Below are 23718 nucleotides of genomic sequence, written 5' to 3'. Positions count from 1 at the left end.
AGAGAGAGAGAGAGAGAGAGAGTGTGTGTGTGTGTGGGGGGGGGGGACAACAGAACAGTACACACGCATGAAGCTGTTTGTTGGATGGTGTAATTCACTCAAGGGGAGGTCTTTATTCATACTTTACGTAGCACCATCGCACGAGTTACTATATAGAATAAAAATAAAAACACAATCACCACTTAAATGCACAAAATGTTTAAAAACAAGAAATCCATATAATACACACTACACATTACCTCTCTAGATAATCTTACATTTCAACCTTTTTTCAAAGTTATGATACATTTACATGCCAAATGGGAATTGCATATTTTATATAACATCCCTGTTTCTAAGGTACAAACGTAAGAAATATCATAGTGTATACATCGACTTCGAAATGGTTATAATCATTTCTCTATAACGAAATAGCTGTTAAACTGTTTCCAAAGATAATGTGAGAGTATGCCAGTGTATGTGGCGGCTTCGATACCACTGGGTTATATCAAAATTGAGGATAAAGATATCTATATTATACAAAACTTGCTTTGGATCTAACTCTCATTTTAAAAATGAAAGAAGTTTAGAACAAATTTCGTGCTTAATATGGTAGATAAATACCTTAATATTCACATGAGTCCTCGAGTTAAGCAAGCTGTCGCGATGTCAATGTGTGTCAATGAGGAAAATTATACGAGCTTCAAAGGATAACACATCCATTCATATATAATAGATGAAATATATGTAATAACTTCCAGTAAGTATTTTAACGTGATGTATTGAATGTTGTTGACAATAGTTTGTTGCAAGACATGAAAAACAAGATGATTTGCGTTCTATTGTACGAAAGGAATATCCTAATATTTGGTGAAGGTTGTATTACCAGATTCTTGTAGACACTAAATACCAACCACAAAATAATAATATCAATAATGAATCATTAGGAATTAAACACATGGAGTGTTTCACAGTAAATTTTAAAAAAGTAATCGGTCCTAAATCAGCAATGTTGCTAGCATACCCAAAGAATACAGGCAAGAAATTTACCAAACCGAACATATATTATTTAGATTATACAATTACATTAGGAAATGTAACCGTTTTACGGCTGAGCCGCAACATGGACTTTATAACAAACTTTTAAGTGGTTATACGAAACACGTCAAATTTGTTTACTTCTGCGAAAAGACTATTGATGGATAAAAAAGGAAACAAAATGAATAGCAATCTGAACAAGAAGATTCAAGCTATTAACATATGTTTATACCTCTCTGACATTCTAAAGAAGACAATATGACAATGATGATACTTAACATCAGGATTTGAAAGATAAAGTGTAGTATACCCATACCTACATGCTACTTTGAATAAATTCTTTAAGATACATCCATCTATTTTTATGTCTTCAGTATTCTTATATACTACGCAGTACAGGTCCGAATCCAGCCTGTTGAGTACAAAATACATCAAACATGTCCACCAGGGATGCACACCCGCACACAAGCACCACGCACGCACACAAACACACGCACACATACCCATGCACACATACCCACCCACAGTACCATACATATAATACATCGTTTAAATATCTATGTATAATAAAAAGGTTAAACCTACAAGAGAAATCTACTGCTACCTTTGGTAAGCTAAAATACCTATAAAATCTGCCAACAATTGAAATGATTACTCGAAATAACTTGTCGTCTATTTTGCGCTTGCATTTTATCGTAGCTGTTCAAACAAACTTCTCACCCCACACTCTCGGGGAGAATTGACGTTCACATGAAATGATAGTTCGATCTTATTCATATCCACATAATTCATGTCAACATAAAATCTTTTTTCCTGTCTCATTTTGAGCGATTCCGTTTTTCTTTAACTCATAAAAGATAGATGGCTACTTGCATTCATTTTTAAAGCCCTTTTAAACTTGTTCTTTACTGTTGCATGGACCTGCTTTGTTAAATCAAAATCTACATAAGGCTATCAACTTATTTGATTAAACTAATTGTTTATAGATAGCTTTCCAAACTGAAAATCATTCAAAGTCTAAACTAAAGTCATTAAAATATCGATAACCCAGTAAAACAAAATTACATTCGCGTAATGGTGGTTATGACGTGTACAAACATTTCGACAAAAGCATTTTTAGAGTAATCAATATTCCCCAACATATTTCCAACACTCTAGAATGAAACATAATGTACCAAATAGCTGGATATATCTATATTTCTATATGTTTATGCAGGATGTGTTTAATAAACGAACATTTTTACCCCTCTTATTTATTATGGTAATGGAACCAAGTACTAAAACAAACTTAACATACCACGTTCTCTTTAATAACAAATCAAAAAGTTATTACAGCAAATATAAATACAGATTCTAAAAAAAAAATAGTATTTTATGATGATAACATTTTTACACGAATCCTATGTAGAAATAAGACTGGGAGAATGATAGTGTTCTACACTATGAAAAGGGAATCATAATAGTAGTGATTATTTTGTTACGACTGGGTATTGGTAACAGAATGCAACATCATTCTCAAAGCTTATCTACGTTTTCATAGAACATGTAGAGAATGCATCATTATCCATTAACTTTCTTCAGTTTGCCATAGGTTTGAAATCTGAAAACACCATCTACATAGTTTTTAAGAACCATTTGTTATATATTCAGATTGGTAAATACAGATGGTAGAGTAATAATTGTTCAAGATATATAATACAACTTTTATGATAACGACAATACTATGACAAATATATATATATATATATATATATGATATGCTATGATAAATTATTAGATATTATTCAGAGATATATATTGAATATAAAAAACATCGTATAAATTGGTAATATGTATTGTAACACGTAAAGGGAAGATCTCAGGTTTAATATCACACAATTACATCACCAAACTCGCAAAATGTACATCTAAATATACCATGTAATATTCAAGTAGTAGCATTCACAATTACGTCTAATGTCGTATCATATCAAACTATTATCATATTAAATATTTTTGATAATAATAATAATAATGAACGTTATTTGTATAGCGCATATCACTAACATAAAGAAAGTCCCTATGCGCTTAGAAAAGAAGTAAATAGAGATTGATCAAAATATCCATAAAAATAAGTTTTGGATAGAATGGTATTGGACCCGTCATCATGGTCATGGGATTATGTCAACCGATCAGTAGAAATCTACAAATTGACCATTTCGGAGATGTAAAAATGATCGCAACATATCCACGTCTTGTAAACATGAAGAATCCACTCTTCTGCATTTCAAATTAAAGATAAACTTGAGTTCTGGTAAAAAAAAAAAAAAAAAAATGAATTCTCATAGAATCAAACGAAACTTACACTGGATGTTCAAGAGTACATATAAATGTCATTTGCCAAACAATTATGGTAGAAAATGTATACTGGCTGAGTAATGAGCATAAAAAGATAAGGAAATCAAGGTTAGTAGCCCCGACACCATTTTTTTAGTCCCACATACATCATTCTGTGTAAAGTGCTTGTTACTTTACCAAGACTAGGTCAAATTTATTATGATTTTGATGACTCCAGAACCTTGCAATACACACCAATACTTACATGCTACATGATCAACTTTTTCTGATCCATTCCACACCTTTTCTTTCACAATGCAATCGCATGACCAGAACTCAACTTTATCTTTAAACACTGTCAAAGTAAATGAGGTGCTTCATAACAAAAACTTTGTTTTCCATCCTGAAACAGCACTTTCCCCTGTATACATAAATAGATAATGATGACATATCTTTAATGAACCCGTATTCAGCGTTCGTCTCCATGGGTTTTACAGTGTTTGTATATACAAGTGATCTCTTTCTGCCCATGCGCATTCTAAAGTGGATTCCTCTTAGAACAAACACGCTTAACTAAAATCCATGTCAAAACTCTCTTTTTAAATAAACATGCTCAAATTTAGTTCAGGTGAACAAACAGTCGTATCGATATATATATATATATATATATATATATATATATATAAACATATAGACCCTGATTTATAAGTAAATAAGTATCGTCATTTGTCAATATATACAAATGTTAGAGGGAAACCCCGAATAATGTTTCATACCCTACAAGCAAGTGCTAGTGTAGCTCTGAGCTCTCGCGATAACTTGGCATGGATTATTAGAAACGAGTTCTATGACGCTTCTGAAATGAATATCTATCTGACAATTTCGGTTTCGAAGTCGATACACATTCCCTAAGACGTGTACTGTAGCTTTTGACAGACCAAAGAGTTTGGGAGGGACTGTCGGAAGAATGAGGAAGTTAATAGTTATTTAAGTATTAAAGACTGCTGGTTTAACCATTATTGTATATCCTCTTATTTTACATCCAGCTTGAGGCCTGGAAAATACAAATTGGATATTAAATCACGTACATTGCGGTCACGTAGCAGATTGCTATAAATGCGTACTACGATTTACCGAGTTCGTTCCAAGCTTATATAGTACTGTGCAACGTCTACAAAACCCTTTCCCCCTCTACAGTATAACCTACCATCTATAAATGTACAAAGCCGACATCAAACGATAAAAGAGTTGATAAAAGAATGTATATAAACATAGATGGATTTGTATAAAAAGAGAACATGATATAATACGAAGAAGAAAAAGAAAATGTACAACCAGAGGGAGAAATGACTTTTCATTGTCATGATTATGAGAAAGCTAGTCATTTCTGTATATACATGTATGATGGAGATGATAAGAGCGATGGACTATTGTACTCATTTGAATTGAATAGAACTTCTATTACAGTTACGAATGAAAATGATAGAGGCTGTTCTCGTCTTACTACTTCATATTGTACGAAGTATTCTATAGAATGTATAAAGAATATATACAGAAAGTGTGATGCCATACTGGCCAAGATGGCAAGGTTGCTGGTTCCAAACAATTTGTTCGCGTGATGATCACACCAGCGCCAAACGCTCAATTTGCCCTGCCCCATCCCATTGGTTGGATAATTTGGCGGTAAACCTCATGCGCATGCTCTGTTGTTTAGAATCAGTAACCTGGGCGACGAGCGATTATGACTTTAGCACTTCGGTACTCTATTCACCTCTAAAAAAGGGGTCAACCCATTAAAAAGGAAAACACTGAAATACACATTTCTAAAGTAATGTTTATATATAAAGTCAGTATTGCATTAATACGCGTTGAGGATACTAACGGTGAAGTATCACACGATTATTGCTCTAGATGTTCCATTTTCAAAATCAATTAAAATAACACGATTACGACATAATAAAACCCAATTTTAAAAGGTTTGGATCATTATAATTTTTTTATCTGTTTTTCGATTTCGCAAATGCACATTAACCACGAATTCGGCATTTTAAACTGTTTCTATTTCTACTCATATAATAAAGATTCAGCAAATGTTATAGACAATATGACCATGCTGATCTACATTATCATTGTTGTAAGTCGATTTTTGTACGGCTTTCATAATCATGACTGGCACGTAAATGTATCCACCACCTTTAGTTGTTCTTATTTTTATTTTAGCGAAGTTTAGCAAATGAATGTGACACAATCTTTACACTCTTCCCAACCAAGAACTAAAAACGAGTTATTTGCTAGGAAGTCAAAGCTCGCCTAACCCAAATGAGTTCAGTTGGTTTTTGTCTTTGCACCAAAGAAAATTAGCAATAAAATATTTAACATTTATATACAAATTATGAGTTTTCAACCCACAGAACAATTACATACACTATTGTTTAGCAGCTAACTAGGGAGGGGGGTATAAAATGACAACCATGCCCCTTTATACTCCCACTATCCACAACTTTAAACTCCCACCATTCAAACCCGAACCACATGGGCAGTCCAACTACTGTGAAGCCGCGGAATCACTTTACGGAGCCCGATCAAAATGAACTCTACCACTTGACTTTGCTAAATAGCTCCCGTCAACAACGTATTTTTCCTGAATGCAATAGTCTCCACCGCTATTTCCCCCCTTATTTTCCAATTAAGGGGAAACAGATCGACCCGTGTGTCTACATATTTCCGTTTTTGTCGGCCCTGTGCACGATATAGCTAAGTCAAATCGAAACAATAGGACGAATTAAGACATTTAAGTATTGTAATAAGCTTTCAGACATCCGTTTCTTTGGCAGAATGTCCGTTAATTCTGTTTGGGCTGGTCGTGGTGTTGAGTGGCGGCCATGTTGGGTCAGAGTTCAACTGCTGAATCAGGATCTCGTGTTTTACCACCTTCTTTCCTTTGCGCCATTGACGGCACGTGGCATGGTTCTGGACGAAGCGGGTATCAGCCAGGAAATTCTGTGTTCAAACGAGAAAATGATGGGATCAGTATTAAATCGGGCACAATATAATGGCATGTGCATTTAATATTCATGTATAAATAATTATTCAGTAAATCAAATGGTATGGCATTTAGGGGGACGAGTCAGCGTCCCTAAACAATCTTTTAACCCAAAAGCACTTTGTGTAACGGAGAGGTATTAATTGGGAGAAGAAGCAGGCGGAAAAGGGAAGCATAAAGGGAGAAGGAGGGATAGAGAGGGAGAGGAGAGAGAGAGAGAGAGAAAGAGAGAGAGAGAGAGAGGGGGGTGGGGAGGGAGTTATTAGAGGGGGAATGGTTGTATGGAGTAAGATGTATAATCCTTAATTTCCAATTGTTTGTTCATAACATTTCATTGGAACTTAATGTTTTTATTTCTTCCCTGATCTTTCCATGATGTAGCGTTATAATTGAAACTGACTCCATCCTTTTGGCTTAATGAAATTCTTTGATTTTCTGACTTGAGTGACATTTCCCCTTTTCCCTGACTTTGCTCCGACTGAAAAACATGGTAAAGAACAACATTGGGTTCTTCTCTGATTTCCCGCAAAGTTTGGAACATTGCACAACCCACCCATCTACAATTATTATTCTGATACTACCCGTCTTCTTCGGTTAAGAAATCATAATAATAATAATAATAATAATAATAACAATGAAAAGAAATACAGTGTTTTGTTACCTCAATGAGCACAGCTGCTAAGAAATGGGCCAATACCAAAGCAATTATGATACAGCTAAACAGCCAGTCGAATCGTTTTAGCTGCAGAAATAAAGGGTGAAAAAAAAGTTGTGTAAACATTTCAAATTTATATGTACATGATATCAACTGGCTAAAAAAAGTTTGCCGCATTTGAAAATTGAATTAAAAATGTCATTTGGAAGGGATTAAATCTTAGATTGTTAAGTTAAGTTCATATTGTTATTTGAAACTCATATTATGAAAATATGTGGTGACGTGAAAGCTCTAACACTCAGAGCTAAATATGTTTTGATGACTGATACACTTTAAAGGGGGTGTAGCATGGCGAATACTGGTTAACGCCATCTACGACTTCTTTTGGGCAACTGCACGTAAACGAATGTACTTGATTAACGTTCAGCGTGCGGTAGCGTTCGCGAAACAGACCGAGGTTCTCCTCACGCTTCGGTTTCGCGTATGTTGCACGCACGTGAATACCGCGGTCGCGTCGTCCGTAGTCGCCCCGGGTCAGGCCACGGGAAAGACACGTAGTCTCGTCATGCTACACCCCTTTAAAAGTAACGACTAGCGTTGGAACTTTGTGAAGTTATCTCTTACCAGGAAGTAATTATCCATTTTAGTGATCGGGCAAAGGACGAGGAAGAGAGAGAATCCACATAGTATCACCAAACTCGCAGAGTACAGATCTGTCGAAGAAAAATGAAAAGTAGTTTGGAAATATTACAATCATAACTGATCATGGATAGTTTAGGCTGTATCCAGATATATATTTGGATGTCACTTTTTAAATAATAATAACTGTTTCCTATAAGCACTTTACCACTTACAATCGACGAAAGCGCTAACATGATTGCTAATACCCCTATTTACTCTCCACTCCCTTGGGAGCATTCCGTTTACAAAATAGTCGCCTCTTTTTACGGGCGCGCACATGTGAATCCAAACACAATGACGTTCGCATTTTATCGGGTACACATTTAACAACTGGGTGGAGAGGAGCAATGTAGATGAAATGCATGTGTCAAAGACATTGTTACAGGTCCACAATTTGAACCCAAGACCTTTGCTTTCCCAGTCAAGTGATTAAACCACTGTACTTCAACACTTCTACTCATCTCAGTAACATAATGTGATTTGCCTAAGAGTCTATGTTTTTCTTCACATTCTGTAAAAGCGCAATGGGACTTTTGTTTTTAACGCTCCTAGATGATCAACATTATTATTGTTATTATTATCATTACTTTTATTACTGTCATGATTATTTTCATCATTATTATTTATTATTAATATATTATGGTTATTATTAATATTATTCATTATTACTATTATCATTATTATTTATTATTGGTTATTATTAATATTATTTATTATTACTATTATCATTATTATTATTATAATTATTATTATTATTATTATTATTATTGTTATTATTATTGTTATTATTATTTTTTATTATTATTATTATTATTATTATTATTACTATTATTATTATAATGATTAATGCTATTATTATTAGTTGTATTATTATCATTATTACTATTATTATTATAATTGTTATCGTTATTATTATATTCAGTGTAGTAAATGATTAAAAATATGTGCTTACAGTTGGTGTATATTGGCTTCCTGTAAGGGGGTCCCTTGGAGAAGATGAAAGCTACGACGATGTATTGAAAGTTTGAAACGAAGAATAACGTGGTTGCTTCGTAGGAGAGAGTATACACAATACCAGCGTCATCAGACTTCACATACGGCTCAAACCTGAGTGAAAAAAGTATGAAAGAATTTTTTTTAAAGCGACGATTTCTTTTTCATGGAACCATGTTAATTATTTTTGTACATAAAAATTGATCGGAGAGATCTTTATGCCTGACATCACAAATGGCTAGGCTTCTTTTGAACGATTGGAAGTGCGAATTGATGTTTTGATTTAAGCTGTTTTAAACAAACGAAAAAGACAAGCAGTTGGACACTTCGATTAATCTGTTGAGATAATTACTTGTACTATTGTTATTGTTATTTTGATCGCATGAAATAAAGTCGCCCTGTAATAATAATGATATTCACTTCTTGGTAAGCACACAATACGTTATGAATTAAAATAGTAATAATGCTTTCGGGGAGGTTACAATCGAGCTATTGCCCTCGGCCATACTCTGTGCGCTTCCAAAGAGCTTTGCAAACTATTACCCTAGATTTAGTTCAGACTGCATTTCAAGGAATCATCCTACCAGGTACCCATTTACCTCGCCTGGGTTGAGTGTGGCAAATGTAGATTAATGTCTTGCCAAAGGACATTAGTGCCGCGGCGGGACTCGAACCGCGGACCTGGTGATCCACATTCCGGTGACGTAGCCACTCGACCACGACACCTCTACCAATGGGGTAAAGAAAATTGTCTTACCATGGTTGTTGTTTAAGGACGAAGTAGGCGATGATTTGAACCATGAACTGGAGGAAGATGTGTATGAAGACGGAGAAGAGCATGGCTGGATCGGTCAGACTGTTTAGCGGTTTCTTGGTTGAAATCTTGGTATAGGCTCTGTTTCTGGCAACTACGTGGACACGAAAAGAGAAGGTATGAGTAAATATATAATTCAAAGTTTATGACGGGGGGAAAAAAAACCAACCCCCAGATTATTTTGGACACAAATTCAAAATGTCTGGATCGGTCAGACTGTTTAGCGGTTTCTTGGTTGAAATCTTGGTATAGGCTCTGTTTCTGGCAACTACGTGGACACGAAAAAACAAGGTATGAGTAAACATAAAATTCAAAGTTTCTGACAGGGGGAAAACCCAACCCCCAGTGGACACAAATTCAAAATGTCTCATTAAAAAAAAATCCAACAAAAACAATAGCGATCCAAAGATTTATAAATTGATAAACATGGGTTAAGCCAATCAAATATTACATTATCATTTTAAGAGTGATTATCCAAAAAATGTGACTTCTCTACGTTTATAAGATCAATACAATTTCTCAAAGTGCCAACTACGAACTGGTCTATGAGAACAGACACATTCTTACATATAATATTTGGGAATCAACTAAACTTTAAAAAAAATATTGTTTAAAAAAGAAGAAGACTTACTCAAGATAGCAACGACTGCAGTAATACCGATATCCCAGTACATAAACATGGCGTCGCTTGGAAATAACTCAATCTGTCAAAAAGGCACATTAAGAGAAACAAAAATATATTAATAGCATATCTATTTTTGAGTGACACACAGTCAACCGACACAAGTCCACGAAGCACACAAACAGACCACCGCAAGTGCGAAGACTTCAACGACATGTAAAGTTTGGAGCTATTCAAGTTTACTTAGGCCTGTGTCAACTTACTTTGAATTAACCATAGAACTGTATCTTCTATTCAATTCTTGTTTCATCATCTGATGTTATCTTGTAACTATGTTGAAAACCATGTATTCATTAAATCAGGTTAAAATTTGATTTAATTGCTTTTCATTTTTGTCTTTAACCTAAATTTATACCTCTATGCCCACGAATACATTGTATTTTTCAAATCGGCGCGGGGAGTGTCCATTTTGAAAGACATAGCACATTACAACTCTTAAGTATACTGATGATAATATTGAAATGTATACCGAATTGAGTATGATGATAGTAGCGAATTGGATCATGCTATAAAGAGCCATGTACTTGAACACACCGAATGATGTCACCAAAGCTGCTCGTCCCTCCCTTTGTTGAAATGAAAAAAAGAAAAAAGAAAAATATCATCAGTTAAAAAGAGAAAACAATTATGTAACATCGAAATACAGTGACAAGGGGGCAGCTGTACTAAAGTCAGTGTAATAATAGCACTTTCTTGGCGCCTTGAGTATTCCATGGGATGGATACGTGTGTAATGTAAATGTAGTTAATGTTGTTATTATTATTACCATTATTGATATTATTATCATATTTAATATTATCATTATACAAGTAATCAGGTAGTGTAGTGTTGGTTATTTTACCTGACTGCTAAGAAATCATAAATGCTTGTAAGTAAGCAACCAGAGGACCGACGGCTTTAGGTCCTCTCCGAGAGACCTGGTAATGAGGATTAATGCCTTACCAAAGAGCACTAGCGCATCACCTTGGTTTCGAACCCGGGTCGCCGGATTGCAAGACCAGTGCTTTACCGACTGAGCTATCGCGCCTCCGCATGACTATCGCATGTAAATATGAACATACTTGACGAGGTTTGGATTAATACCTTACCAAAGGACAGTGGCGCATCGCCTTGGTTTCGAACCCGGGTCGCCGGATTGCAAGACCAGTGCTCTACTGACTGAGCTATCGCGCCTCCTCATGACAATCGCATGTAGATATGAACTTACTTGATGAGAGTCGTAATGCATTTGATGTTCTGTTCGGAGGAGGTGAAAGGGGAGGCAACAGAAGCCTCAGCCTCGGACAAGGACACACCAGCGTGAGCGGTCTTCAGTGCTCCACAATCATTGGCACCGTCTCCACACATACCCACGTAGTACCTGCCAGAATAGTCCGATAACATAAACTTAATTAACAGCCGCTAATAAGAGAACACGTATTTGCATACCCATTTCCTTGTTAATTATATTTGATAATGTCACGATGAAAAAGACTATCGAAAAATCGACCCAAGGTAATTTTAGTAGCCTTCTCATCACTTTTTAAAATGTAGAATTATTATCTAATCTGACCATAATTTCTGTAAGATACACAATATGGAACTGCCCTTGAAATGATTGTTCGAAAGTCTGCGATCGTATTATGTAGTTTTTACAATAAAAGCGTGTAGCGAAATGTGAAATATTATATAAGAGTAAAAGCTGTTATGCAAAATTATATTTCATATATAAATGTTTTGGAAGAAAAATTACCGATTCCGTAGTTAGATATTTGACTCGCAAATGCAAGGAGGGGCACAGGGACACATACTCCCATCATGACAAGTCAATACATTCATTTTCTCATAACCGCACCTTCGTACAACTCACGATTACAAACAAAGACATTTAAGAATCCGTTTTCTTATTAACAGGGAAATCCGTCCCTGATCGTATTCCGTGTTCTGTTTCACTTACTCCAAATCCTGTAACTGCTCTACCAGTTGGGCCTTCTGATCAGGGGACATCCTCGCAAATACTGTTCCTTTAGCAGCAATCTGAAAATAAATTCAAAAACAATTGTCTAGCACAGACCTGGTCTAGCAGCTCCATGTTATCACCGGTGGTGTTATAGAGCACACAGCAGAATGAACCAATCGCATGTATTTTCACTGTAGCGATTATCATCTGTTTTTTTAGCAATTGCGAATTCTTTGATTCCACTACGACCCATTTTTTAAAACCTAATGCTATATTCAACCAAATGGATCTCAAAGTACCAAGGAAAAATCATGATTTGGGGGTATGATAAGCTTTTCATATGCAAAAAGGTCTGATCAGCCACAAATTGGGACTGATATGAAAAGTTCCATTTGCAGCGAGAACTTTTTTTAATAACATCATCAGGAAAGATTGTTAGTCATTTTTCTTTTTCTACTAAAGTAAAATCATGATTTGGGAATATGATAAGCTTTCCAGATGTGAAGAGCCCGGATCAGCCACAAACTGGGACTGATATAAATAGTTGCATTTGCAGAGGGAACTTTTTTTAAATAACATCATCAGGAAAGCATGTTAGTCATTTTTCTTGAGGATTTTTGGAGGGGAAGGGGCTTTCATGTCGATTCGCTCGATTGCCTAATCTCCATGGTTACCTTTGGAACCAGGTGAGGCACATGTTCCATGAGTACGGCGAAGGTCTTCCCGTCGAGCGCCAGATGATAGTTGCTGCTCAGGACCTCGTTACTGATCTCTTCTCCTTCCTCTATCGTCAGCGCGACATCGTCTTCCTCAACCTAGTAAGACATGGACGACAAGGTAATATTGCATGAAAACTTTACACCAACATGAGGACTAGGTGCAATACCAGGAAGATGAGGAAGGCTGCAGTATTTGGGTTTTGATTATGTTAATTACGGATTGTAAAGATGTCGAAGATCTTAAAGGTATTAAACAATTATAATTATTCAGAATGTGATAGATATGAATGTGTGTGTAATTGGGTTTTTACAGTCGTGAATCTCAGATATGATTAATTACGTCACTATCCGTAAGACGTGACTCAGTTTCGAACCGAGGTCGCCTGAGCCAGTTTGTAGGCGAAGACAGAGAGCTGACCTAGTGAACGTATTGCTAGACCATAGATATGAAGATTTGTATTGTTTTTTTATAAAGTTTTTTAGGTTTAAAAAAACATTAATGAGTTTAAAGCCCACTATGACTTGAACAGACTCGAGGAAATTATGATTCCATCTTACATTATCGTAAAACAGCTTTTAGCATCTGGTGCTCGGAAAACACCAGTATCTGATGATGTCGAACAGGCTTAACTTTCTTGTATATTGTCAAGGTTTTGTTTGTTTGTTTGTATGTTTAATTCTTTGTTTTGTTTACCCAATCAAAACGCTTACCTGTCCGTTCATCTTATGATGCATGGGTGTGGACGTTCTACTGGTATCACTAGGCTTCTGCACTGGTTTCCACGAAATTAGGGGCCCTTGATCTCCTTCAGGGGGCGTGGCTACTACTTCCACAACTTGTTGTGATTGGCCAATCATCCCACAAGCACGTGCCACGTGGATAGCTGTAAGCTTGTTGTCACCTAACAGATATAAGATGATTCGAAGGGCGTCAATTATACTTTTTCTTCAATAATTATGGTGCATAATTAAGGTCTGTTTTCGACGAAAACCTTTCAATCAACGACAGTTTGTCTAAAATATATCTAAGTTCTAACTTATCTTCCAAATGTCTTCACTAAAATACCAAAGGATTAATGCACAAAAGGGCTGTCAAAAAATGAAGGTTGGGATAAACAAATCTCTAGAATGACTTAAAATCGTATTAGTAATGCTAAGTCGATTGATTGTACATTTTGTTCGACCCAATATCCCAATATCCTATATTCCTTTGACATTGTAGAAAGCATTGTACAGAGACTATATAGTATGGATACCAGTATGTTTTACATGTAGAAAATGTTGCTCTGAATGTTTTGTTGTTGTTCCTTTTAGTGCAATGCAACTTTGAATTGTTCTATTACATTTTGAATTGAACAATACAGATAGCCTACTATCTTACTTATTATTGATTATCGTTTGGGACTTAGGGAGGGGGGGGGGGCAATGACACAAATTCAATAATTTGTTTTCCACAACATCAAGCAAAACATACATAGACAATGAAAGCATGGAAATATGATGATTAAATTAAAACAAATTTAAACAAAATGAGAACAAGAACGACAACCAATGCCTGGGGATCCTCCAAAAGGTATATCAATTTATGTTTAAGGACTTTTCTCAGTGGTTGTTGTTTAAGAAAATGTGATGCGTCCTCCCCCCCCCCCCCCCCCGAAGAAAATAAAGTAAATTAATAAAATATAGTAACAAAAAATGGCAAATTAAAATGATAACAAAAAAACTACAATTATATCAGCAGCTATGTTTGTCTTTAGGCATTGCTATGTTAGCACTTAACAAACAAAATAAGTATAATGTCTTCTAATCTTCAACATAACTCTTTTGTACGAGAAGAGAATGACGTTTTCAACACCTTCAGTTTACTACCTTTTTTCTAAATATTATACTTTCATTACTCTATGATGTAGAACTTACCTGTTACCATAACAGTTCTGATCCTAGCGTCTCTGAGCTGAGCAATCACTGGACTAGTCTCTGGTTTGATGGTGTTCTGCAAGATCAGGAGTCCTAGCATTTGAAGATCAATTTCGACCTCTTCTCTGAAATGGAAGAAGCCACAAGAAAATAAAGTTGGAACGTTTCAGCAGGAAATCAAATGCATACGTGGAATTGATGAGACCACGAGATCAATTTTTACTACTCCTTTGATTATGCTTATAGAGATCCCTCTCTGGTCAATTGATTATTATTTTTTGTTTGGGTCAATGATTACAAAACAAACGCAAGCAGAAAAGGAAAATTTGAATTTTCACAGACTATGTCCATTTTTTGGCCAACGCAGTGTTTGACAGACCAGAGTGCTTCAAGGAACTTCAGTATTGAAACCTTCTGACCAGCCTTGATTCTATATCTTCTGGGGGTGTTTCACAAATACTCAGATCGAATATAAGTTGTACTTAACTATTGCAGGCCATTCATGCTACTAGTTCCTTTAACCATTCCTGGCATTGGTTTCTCAAGGGACATATAAATCGTGGTCACACATCTACAGAATTTACATTTTTTGATAGTTCATTACTGAAGGAAAAAATATTATCAAAGATCATAATTGAGAGACCAATAGTGATAGCAACCAGTGGCATGAATGGCCTGCTATAGTTAAGTCCAACTTAAAGTCGATCTTAGTCTTTGTGAAACCCCCCCCCCCTGGACACTTCGAGATACTGAAATACAAACATCCTGCATCACCGGGCTTAGTAGGTTCTAATGAGCTAAACATTAATAAACCGTTTTCGTAATGTAATATAATTCAATGCAATCTTTGTTAAGTTTCATGTTACAAATTAATTGTTGCTAGTAAGGACATATAGCATGGCTTGTCCTACCTAGCAATTTGATTCAATTCCGAAAATGACCTAATGACATCTGACAAGGTCATATGAGAGGTGTGTCCTACCACCAATGGTATAATTTTGCTTACCTGTCAATTTTCTCAACATGTTCATAAGAGAATGAGGTGTGTAGAGGCTTCCAAGCCATGGCTAACACACGGAGCCCGTTCTGTGTGTGCTCTTTTAAGATCTCATGAAACTCCATGGGAACTGAAATGTCACAAATAAATAAAAACTTAAGTATTTTTTAAAATCGAAAGAGGAACATATGAGTGTATAATGATTTCCGGGCACCCATTTTCTAATTGAGGTAATTACATCTGCAACATCGCACCCTAAATTGATGTGGCAATTCTTTTTTCAATCGTTTTTTATTCTTGGAAAAGGTGTCTCTCTTTTTATTCTGGTTGGTTTGCAAAGTTGTATATAAAAAGTTCTTCGTTCACACAATAGCCACTGCCAACTGAACACCAGCACCAACACCAACACCAACACCAACACCAGCACCAACACCAGTACCAACACCAGCACCAACACCAGCACCAACACCAGCACCAACACCAGCACCAACACCAGCACCAACACCAGCACCGGCATTGGGGCAAATTGGTAACGTCGAATAGACATCGCATACACTATGGTATTCGATGTAAGATTAATTGTTTCAACACCAATATATAGCAACTTCCGAATTCTCCAGTAACATGGACGAGACTGACTGGAGACCAACAACAGAAACAAAAAACACTAAAAAGAACGTTACTCACAATAGCCAAGAATCGGTTGGTTTAGATCATAACAATAATGGCAATGGTCTCGGGAGCGCCTTTGATATACGCCTCATTGTACTGTTTGGTGTCTTTTGTCAGTGTAACCATGACGAGGCCGACAACAGTCCGGACACCACCACCACCAACAACAACAACAACAAATTCTCAAACAGGTAAATTGCACCTAATGTTCAGGAAGCGACCGGTTTAGAGACATTTTGGGGTCAGTATTTCGGTGTGTCAGACTGAGGTATAGCAGTGTCTTACCACCAGTACTCTGGACGCATATCCTCGCAATTGTCTCGGGGGCACCTTTGACATACTCCTCATTGTACTGTTTGGTGTCTTTTATCCATGTAACAACGACGTGGCCGACAACAAGTCGAATACCACCACCAGCAACAACAATTTCACAACAAAGTAAATTACACCCTGGGACTGGGGCCAGGAATCAGCCGGTTTTTTAGAAACGTTATGGAGTCGGTTTGGCGGCGTGACTGAGGTAGAACAGTGTCTTACCAGTACTCTGGTCGCATAGCGATGCAATTTTCTCGGGGGCACCTTTGACGTACACCTCCATGTGCTTGGTGTCCTTTGTTTGTGTAATCACACTCATTCTCTGAAGGTTGGACGAGAAGGGGAACTGACGAATGATGCCGATCTCGAACAGGTTCTCCTCCTGGGTCTGTCAGGGCAAGAGACAATTAGATAAATGACATTGCTTTTCATAAATACATTCTTTCCAAAATATTTAAACGGCCTGTAACAATAGATAACCTAGATAATTTGAAATGCTTGTTTGGACCCCAAAGCGCCAAAAAAATCTTTGGTTTTAAACAAAAATATCCTAAAGGAAATGATTTACAATTCTTGACAACATGGACCTAGACACAGTTATTTGTAACCCCCTTCTCTCCTTCTAGTGGAGCGCCTTTGCAACAGTTAGATAAGGTCTTCGTTCATTGGCACATGGAGCAAATCGGGATTAATTTGAGACACGTGTCTGCCAATAACTTGAACTGATTTTCAAATGATTCTAAAGTATCTTGTTCGTGCTTATGATCCCTACGGCAATCGTCTTATGCAGAATAAGAGATCAAATACATGAGTTCTGGATTATTTCAAAAGATTTCCTTCAGCTCCGATGGGTTTACGAATAGAAGGAATTGAAGTTGGAGAGTCCGGAGCATACTCACCGGTGAATTGGATCCAGATTCTGGCTGACTCATTTCCTCAATTGGTGTTTCGGAACCAAAGGACGGAGATCGGACGATGGTCGGCATGAAATAGCTGAAACCAAACGCTGGCTCGCCGTCAATAGGCTCACGGATGCTCTGAAAATAAAAGGATGATACAAAAAGAGGATAGAATGCATGATCTTGGCACGTTAACACGAGAAAGGTCCGACTATAATAAGATATTAATATTTTTTATAATCATATCAAGTTGGTATATTTATTACTAGCGCTTTAATCTGACAAAATTATCAAGGAAAAAGACCCTTTACATATCAAATAAATTGGACTCGCAGATTGCATGCTTGGTAAGGGGGGTAGGGAGGGGGGGGGGGGTGGTGGACAAGAATTGAGACCAACCAAGTAACCAAACGACAACCAACTGAATTAAGAAACAACCAACTTATCTATTTTGTCATGAACCAACTAACCTTTGAACACCAACTGATTAATTTATTCCAATGATTAATCATTCATTCATTCATTCCTTCAAGTCCATCGATGACATATTCAAAAGTGTTTCTGTAAACCTACCCATTTGATGGACTGGAACATCTGGACATCGAGCGGATCACCTCTTATTTGGTCATCAATGACAGTCAAAGAGTGGCAGGAAGCCATTCCAGCAACAAACGGTCCAAACGGGATCTTGCTCGCATCTTCCACAATTACAAAACTAAAAGATATAAGATAAATCAAAGGATTGTAAAGTTTTTTCGTTATATTCAAGACATTTCGATACATTCTTTATAGTCTACTTATTTGACTATATATTTCTGCTTGCCTACACAATAAATAGCTCCATAGATATTATGTACTTTTAAACAATGAATTATGCAATATTATGCATATTTTCCCCTGTTAATTGAATATTTAACAAATGAAAGTTGAAACATTTTGCATCTTAGCAATATGTGGTTGTGTCTGCACGAACGTGTACGAACGTCTGTAAGAGTGTGGTGAACTTTGGTGGACGTTGATATAACCAATAGCTTCGATGTTGAGCTCTTTTCAGATTTATACATTACAATGCATCAGAAGCCATAGACGGAAGACAACAAATATATTTTGCATATATCATGATTGGTTTAAGTGAGTAAAATGTTACATACCTGTCTGTTTTGACCGGTGAAACAGCTAACAGCTCCAGATGGTCCGCTGTGAGAGTACCCGTCTATATGCAAAGCAAATTATATTAGTAAATTGAGAGTCAGGAAAGTATGTTCGTTTCAGATCAAGTAATATGTGCTAACACCTTTTTTTAGCCGGTCACTGAAGAACAAATTTGAAAGTTTTGTAGCATAATTGATTTAGAGGTTAGTGCGTGTGTATGGTGGCCTTAAATTAAACTGCGTTTTTGTAGGTTTACATGGATACGTTTAGAATTATAACTTGTAAGTCAGAACAAAAAACCTATACCTCTTTGATACTTCTTCCATGAAACATATGTATCGGAGTGAGGATACTTTCATGTTTAAAATCTAGTCCAGTCCTTAGGCATATTCCTTTTTTTTTCTCTACTAATAATGACTTAGAGAGGCGACCGAATGGGTAATTCTCCAGTCACGAAACTGACACCAGACCAAAAACAGACCGAATAGCGGTCAAGAATCAATCGGTATTGGAACCGCTTGGGAAGTGGTTTGGCGGTTTGACTTAAGTACATTGGTTGATGCAATGTCTGACAAGCCTCTGGCAAGCCTTTGAGCCGTCGAGAACAACTTTTTTTAAAATAAATATGCATGAGATTAGTAAAACAAAGTAATTATGTGTTCTATCATTCCTCATCGGGCCAAAAAGGCGGATCCAAAATTGTGGATATCATGTGACGAGCAGTGGCGATTTTTCTATCTTCTTTTAAATCGGTACTCCTTTGACATTTGGGCACAGTCTTTGTTTTCGGAAAGTGGCATAGAGTTCTTGTTTATACTATCGCTTTATACTAATATGGTAATATGTTCTTTTCAGTAACTTCAATTTGGGCTGTTCCTCGAAACCGTAATAAGTATAACGTCTTGAACAATCCATGGCAACGTGGGTTATAGAATTAACACGCATTTCTATGGGATGTCCTATGACAGTTTCGAGAAACTGGCCACAGATAAACAAGTTGAATATTTAGGACATCATCAAATTGGCACCGTGACCACTGACCTTGTCAAAGCACACGACATCCATCATGCCCCCAAGGTTGATTCTCTGCGGGCTAATACAGAAGATACCCAGGTCTTTGAGCCGTTTCTGAGCGTAAACCAGCCCGATGGTGAGGGCGGCTGGAAGGGCCGGTGAGACGGCGATCGTAAAGATATCAAGGGCCTTCAGGACGATATCCGTTGTGTCCGCCTGATAGTGAGATACAAATGGAGTAAAAGTTTGATTTTTTTTCTTCAGAACTGATCATGCGGCACCCCGGTTGAAAAACGCTGTTCTAGGACACATAGGTGTACAGATTCATTTTCAAAAGGGCAAATTAAATTTATTCACGGAAAATCTCCATATATATATAAATATTTGGGAGGGATATTTTTCGTTCCAGATTGGCAAAGTGATATCTCCTGTGGATGTTTAAGGTCATTAGTGCAACGTGTATATGCTTACTACAATATTGCTTTTATTCGCTCCAATAAAATAACTCCATTTTTTTAAGTGGACGGCGAGGATGAGACTTACCTTGTTGATGACCTTGATGGTGATGATGTAGATGGCACCAACGAAAGCGAAGCAGGCGAGTACGGCTACGAAGCGGATGGCGTCTCGATGAAGCTTGAGGTTCATCGGCTTCGGGAAGAGGATCGAATGGACCAGGGCCCCTTTCGCAGTCGAGAACCCTGGATGCATACAGGTAAGTAAGTTTTGAACATGACATAATAATTTTTGTATTTGGCAAGACCAAGGTATGGAGTTACTTCGTGTTCCATGTGTAATTACAAAGTATGTTTGCAGCCAGTAGAATAAGATCGCGTGCTCCCTCTTGTAATTGAAAGAAAAAAAAAACAACATTCAGAAACATTCTTGGAAACAGTGGGATTTTAACCTCCTATCTTCTTCTTGCCGGGCAGCGACTCTAACCCCAGGCCATTACTGGTCCATGGCACAGTCGCGATGGACTGGAAACTGTTATAGTGAAGAAACTCGATGTTTCAGGTGTCGTTTTGCTGGATATTTACTCAGATCCAAGCTGTATTAGGGGTTGAAAATTAGTACGCTAAATCGAATGATAAACTAACAACTTGCAAATGGTCCATTACTTAATTACATAATATAGAGGACGTCTTTGATCTATAATTTAGTTCTCATATCAAAATACGAAAAACATTGTTGATACTCAACAAGAAACAGATACAAACAAAAAAAACAGACAAGGGACATTACCTGATTTGTTAACTAAATAAATGTGACACAGTGAGATATCAGTCTAGACTCTGAAAGTATCTTTCTATTTATGATATTCTGTGTAAGAAACGAAGAATTGGAGCTTCTGGTTGTGCCAAGGACGGAAACGTTTTTTGCGTTGAGAAAGATCCTTTGCCAACGTTCCATCTGTTCGTTAAACTCTCTTCCTGAGTTTGAAAAAATATATATTTGTTTAAATCCTTGTAATGTACTGCGGTTTGTATGTGTCCGTTATTATCCCTCCGTTATCATACTAAATATTGATGTGCCTTGATCGAAGACCTCCTGGATATTTTATCAATTTTAGTATCTCATCATTTCTTTATCTACCTGTATTGACCACTACAGCCATGACCTTCTTTTTGCCGATCCGCCTACTCTGCATGATGTGTGTACCGCAGAACAATGTGTGTCTCTTGTGTGTCTCAGAGCTGTAGAATTCAGGGGCGTCATCGCCGTCGGGTGTTCGATTAGGTAGAGGCGTCTTCGTTATAGGTGTAGACTCACCTACGAAAAAAAAGTAAAGTAGATAATTAGTTATGCTACCATCTTTGAAGGGGTTCTAGGACACCTACCCTCTGGACGTCCACCCCCGGATAACCACCCCAAGTCAATTACCCCCTATAGGACAACTACCCCTAGGGCAACCACACTCTAGGACGACTACCCCCCCCCCCCCCTCGGGACAACTACGCCCAGGCAACTACTCAAAGACAACTACCCCCTAGGACAACTACCCTCTAGAACAACTACCCCCGGACAACTACCCCCTAGGACATCTACCCCCGGACATCTTTCACCCGGACAATTACCCTCTAGACAAATATCTGTTACGACAACTATCCTCTAGGTGGAAGTTGTTTAAGGGAGTAGTTGTCTGGAGGGTAGTCGTCCTAGGGGGTAGTTGTCTATAGAGGGTAGTTGAATGGGGGTGGTTATCCAGGGATGGATGCCCAGAGGTAGATGTCCGGATACGCTTTGAAGTGGATGTCAAGGGAGCTATTGGTCCGTATTCTGCTGAAAATTAAGCGCAGTGTTGGAGCTCTGTCCGAAGCCAAGTTTAAGAAAGGAAGGTAGATTAAGCATGACATGTGTCGTAGAACCGTTGCCAGAAAGCTTGACATGGATACATACCGGTCAACATGCTCTCATTGACGATGCAATTTCCGCTGATGAGGACGGCATCACAGCTCATGAAACATCCCTGGCGAGGCAGCTCTATGAGGTCACCGGGAACAAGGTCCTTCTCATCCATCTCACGGCATACTGAAACGAAGAAGGAGGTGGAGAGAGTCGGTCGGTGAAAGATTATGTCATTTTGAGATGCGACTTGTACTAGAGTGTTTAAGTGTGATAAAATGAAGATGAGAGAGAGAGAGGGGAGGGGGGAATAAGTGACAAGAGAGATAGAAGAGAGAAGATGAGAGAGAGAGAGAGAGCTAAATAGTGTTTTTTTTAAATTTTATTTACTTGGTAAAGTGAGCATACGGAACAACAGAGGGTGAGAAAGAAAAGGAAAGATTAATTATCAGATCGGGTATACATATAAAGAAAGACTGAGATAAAGAGTGATAGTGAGAGAAAAGGGGGCGAAGAGAGAATGGTCGAGAATGTATACATCTGAACTGGGAGTTCTAAATAGTTTACAATTAAGAAGAACAAAATACAAGATAAAAAAAAGGAGAGGATGTAAGAAAAGGAGATTATCAGAGAGAGGGAGAGAGAGAGAGCGAGATATATATATGCATGGGTGTCGATCCCGGGGGGGATGGGGGGATATATCCCCCCCCCCAATATTTCAGGTGGGGGGATGGCCTGTACAATCATCCCCCCCAATAATTCACCATAAAATTATTTTTTTAAATGAAGAGAAAAATTAATGATGAGAGTCCGATGAGAGTAGTTAATTGTTATTACTCGCAAGATGACCATCAATATACACATTTTGCTATCTCATTTTCATAATACATACATTATATACGAAGTTAATAAGACAACCGTATATGAGACAAGAATAAATTGAATTCTCGCTCATACGGCTTCATCAGGAATTGATGAATTTATTCAATTTGTTCAATCAACAGCATATCATAGAAATGCAGTGCGCCAAATGCAAAGACGCAGCATCAAAAGCAACGAGCTAAATGTTAAGCGCGAAGCACAAAAGTAGCAATCTGCAATGCACATCAGACAATCCTGGACAGTGTAAACATAGATGAACTCTGTGACGATTTCGTGATGAGATCGGAGACAAAGAGAAAGATTTTCGGACATTAGTATGACTTATAAAATAGTTCACTAGTTGTTATGTTGTTTCCGTTCACCCTTTTTAAAATTCACGTCATTGTATCTTTATTTTTATTTTTTTCACTCATTTTATTTCCTGATATTTCCTAAAACATTTTTCATTTTTGGAGAAAGATTATTATGTCACAACTTATTTTCAGTTGGGAAACTGAATTCAGACAAGGATTAATATAGAGAACAGTACAATGAATCGTCTTCTTTCTCTAATAATTTAGCGAACAGGGCAAAGCTGTTAGGGGGGCAACTGAATTCAGACGTGGATTAAGAGTAATAATCAAATGAAACGTCAAAGTACACGATACAACTAATCGTCTTCTTTT

At 37.2% G+C, this 23718-nt stretch overlaps 1 protein-coding gene across 1 annotated transcript in view; it reads right to left on the bottom strand.

The window, feature by feature from the left end:
- Positions 1–3840: 3840 nt before the first annotated feature.
- The window catches only part of LOC577790 (probable cation-transporting ATPase 13A3), a 55446-nt gene continuing 35568 nt past the window's right edge, over positions 3841–23718 (bottom strand). The window contains exons 11-31 of the mRNA XM_030987091.1: positions 22226–22357; positions 21422–21598; positions 20369–20526; positions 19853–20041; positions 18811–18872; positions 18233–18374; positions 17660–17797; positions 16983–17148; positions 15783–15903; positions 14777–14901; positions 13571–13761; positions 12815–12955; positions 12138–12217; positions 11409–11561; positions 10671–10767; positions 10151–10223; positions 9463–9787; positions 8665–8819; positions 7656–7744; positions 7038–7118; positions 3841–6333 (exon numbers count right to left, since the gene is read on the bottom strand). Coding sequence (XP_030842951.1) covers positions 9696–9787; positions 10151–10223; positions 10671–10767; positions 11409–11561; positions 12138–12217; positions 12815–12955; positions 13571–13761; positions 14777–14901; positions 15783–15903; positions 16983–17148; positions 17660–17797; positions 18233–18374; positions 18811–18872; positions 19853–20041; positions 20369–20526; positions 21422–21598; positions 22226–22357 — 2237 coding nt within the window. The 3' untranslated portion in view covers positions 3841–6333; positions 7038–7118; positions 7656–7744; positions 8665–8819; positions 9463–9695. The remainder of the gene's footprint in view (positions 6334–7037; positions 7119–7655; positions 7745–8664; positions 8820–9462; positions 9788–10150; positions 10224–10670; positions 10768–11408; positions 11562–12137; positions 12218–12814; positions 12956–13570; positions 13762–14776; positions 14902–15782; positions 15904–16982; positions 17149–17659; positions 17798–18232; positions 18375–18810; positions 18873–19852; positions 20042–20368; positions 20527–21421; positions 21599–22225; positions 22358–23718) is intronic.

This window comes from Strongylocentrotus purpuratus, unplaced genomic scaffold (assembly GCF_000002235.5).
Source record: "Strongylocentrotus purpuratus isolate Spur 01 unplaced genomic scaffold, Spur_5.0 spur5_scaffold_16, whole genome shotgun sequence".
Lineage (NCBI taxonomy): Eukaryota > Metazoa > Echinodermata > Echinoidea > Camarodonta > Strongylocentrotidae > Strongylocentrotus > Strongylocentrotus purpuratus.
Note: the sequence above shows the minus strand (reverse complement) of the source record. Positions and strands in the feature narration are given on the sequence as shown.